The 2,121-nt window shown below is 52.5% G+C and overlaps 1 protein-coding gene across 1 annotated transcript in view; it reads left to right on the forward strand.

Annotated features, from left to right (window-relative positions):
* Positions 1-2,121, forward strand: part of cadps2 (Ca++-dependent secretion activator 2) — a 55,933-nt gene that overhangs the window by 23,149 nt on the left and 30,663 nt on the right. The window contains exon 12 of the mRNA XM_019881766.1: positions 716-852. Coding sequence (XP_019737325.1) covers positions 716-852 — 137 coding nt within the window. The remainder of the gene's footprint in view (positions 1-715; positions 853-2,121) is intronic.

Genomic DNA, 2,121 nt, shown 5'->3' on the forward strand with positions numbered 1-2,121 from the left:
CCCCCCCCCAAAGTTTTTGCACGAATCCATTTTGATGAAAATGTCGACTTTAATGTGAGTGTGGTCTTCTGTGACTTGAAATTTTCGGAAGCCGAAGTGTATCGGTCGTGGCCGACAAAAGTTGCGCTTCTGCTCGGACCATGACACTCGGGGAACGAGGTCGCAAAATCTCCAGAATTTGATGGACGAATGAAAATCATCAATAAAATACTGGATGCTAGAAGTGATCGCCCAACTCGGGTGGCGCTCGTGCGACCTCGACGAAATTTGCCGTTTTCCCGAGGAAAATACGCCAATTCTTTTTGTTGACGTTTGCGTGAGATTTTCCCCTTCCCTTTCGGGGTGCGTGGGAGTGTATTTTCTTTCGCCGTGAACAAACACGGTGCCGCTCAGGCTCTGGCGGGCGCTCGCGGCGCCTCGCGATGCGCTGACATGAAACTCTTGCTCCTGCTTTTCTCACTTTCCGAACAGGAAGGCAAACTATTTCTGTTACGCTTTCCTTCAAAACTTCTGATGTGGCGCTTTCTCGAAAGCGAAACGTCATTTTTAATCGAGTCTGTTGGTGCTTTTTGGTTTTGCGGCGTTCGCGCGTTTTTTTTATTTCCACGCGATCGTTTTCCCACGAGGAAGGCGCGTTTGCACGTGTCCGCCGCGTCGAACCGTTGCGCGCTTTCGGAGACCCCAATGAATTGTTTGCGCGTTTGTTTCTTTTCAGGTCTGGATCCGTCCGAGCGTCAGGGCGTGGAGGAGCTGGTGTCGTCGGCGCCGAGCCGTTTCGACCACGCTCGCCTCTTCGCCCTTTTGCAGAGGCAAACGCTGCAGCACCGCATGAACGACTCCTTCTCCTGCCTGGTGCGCAACTCGCACTCACACTTCACCCCCCCCCCCCGACCCCCCCTCCCCCTAACTGAATAAGGAAACGGACCATTTCGAGCCTCGAGTGTTGAGTCTGAGCAGTAAATGGAAGCGGGCGTGAGCTCGTCATGTTGTCCGGGACGACGGCGTGACGTCGTAGGCGATGGAAAGCCCACAACCGTTTTCATGGCGCTTTGAAAGTAGTCGGGCCGTAAAAGCAGCCACCGTCGCCTTTGCGATCACAAAAATTAGAGCGTAGCCGCGCCTCGTGGTGGCAAACGGAGCCCTAAAAAAACAGGGGGGGGGTGTTGTGTGCCCGTTCAAAACGAAAATCCAAATTGCGCAACCAATCGCCGCCCAGTGAAACGCTCTGACGACAATCAAACCAATGCTGAGCCGCATTCAGTCGATGCAAAAGAAGGGGGAGGGGCTATGGCCTCGCTCCCATCAACTCCCCCAAAAATCTTTTTCGAATATTGGAAAACAATCCAAGGCCATACGATGAGAAAGCTTTCGCACGATGAACGATGGCAGCACTAAACGGAGCAAAGCAAATTGTTTGCCGTCGCGTCTCATTTTGCGGATCCGATCAGCGACGTCATTGGGTCATCGGCGAATCACGTCACGACAACCGATCGGCGATTTTTTTGCAGCGTGCGTCCGCAGGTCCCACCCGGCCAAACAGATCAGCGTCGGGTCGCGTGCCGGCGAGCTTGATGAGCGCGCGAGCACGAATTGAAGTGACGTCGCCATCCAAAGTGCGCAAAGCGTTTCATTATTTTGACGTACGTTGCAGGTGCGAAAATCTCTCTTCTACATACGCGATTTTTCTCATGTTGATAAATTTCGTTGCATTGTTTTCAATTCATATGCATGAAAAAAAATGATAGAAGCGAGATTGAGGTCAATCAGTACCTTACTTGTGTCATTTATTTGATATTATTTGCACTGATGTCACTTTTCTTTCGATATATTTTGGAAAAAAGTATAAGCCTGCGCTTTATTGGGCAATTTGGCGCCGCACTTAACGAGCTCTCCCGTGATAATCGGCCCATACAAGACGCCTAATCAGGCAAAATGGCCTTTGAATGACGCCTTGGACCACGCCGAGCACGCCTGGCTGGCCCGGGGGCGGGGGCGGGGACGGGGGAGGTCGTCTTCTTCTTGCAGCTCGGCGGGGGGCATTTGTTCTAATCAATACTTTCCGCGTAGGAACATGAGCCTCGTGGCCAAATGAGAGGTGGGGAGGGGGGGGCGGGGTGTGGC

This window comes from Hippocampus comes, unplaced genomic scaffold, assembly GCF_001891065.2.
Source record: "Hippocampus comes isolate QL1 unplaced genomic scaffold, H_comes_QL1_v1.1 scaffold299, whole genome shotgun sequence".
Lineage (NCBI taxonomy): Eukaryota > Metazoa > Chordata > Actinopteri > Syngnathiformes > Syngnathidae > Hippocampus > Hippocampus comes.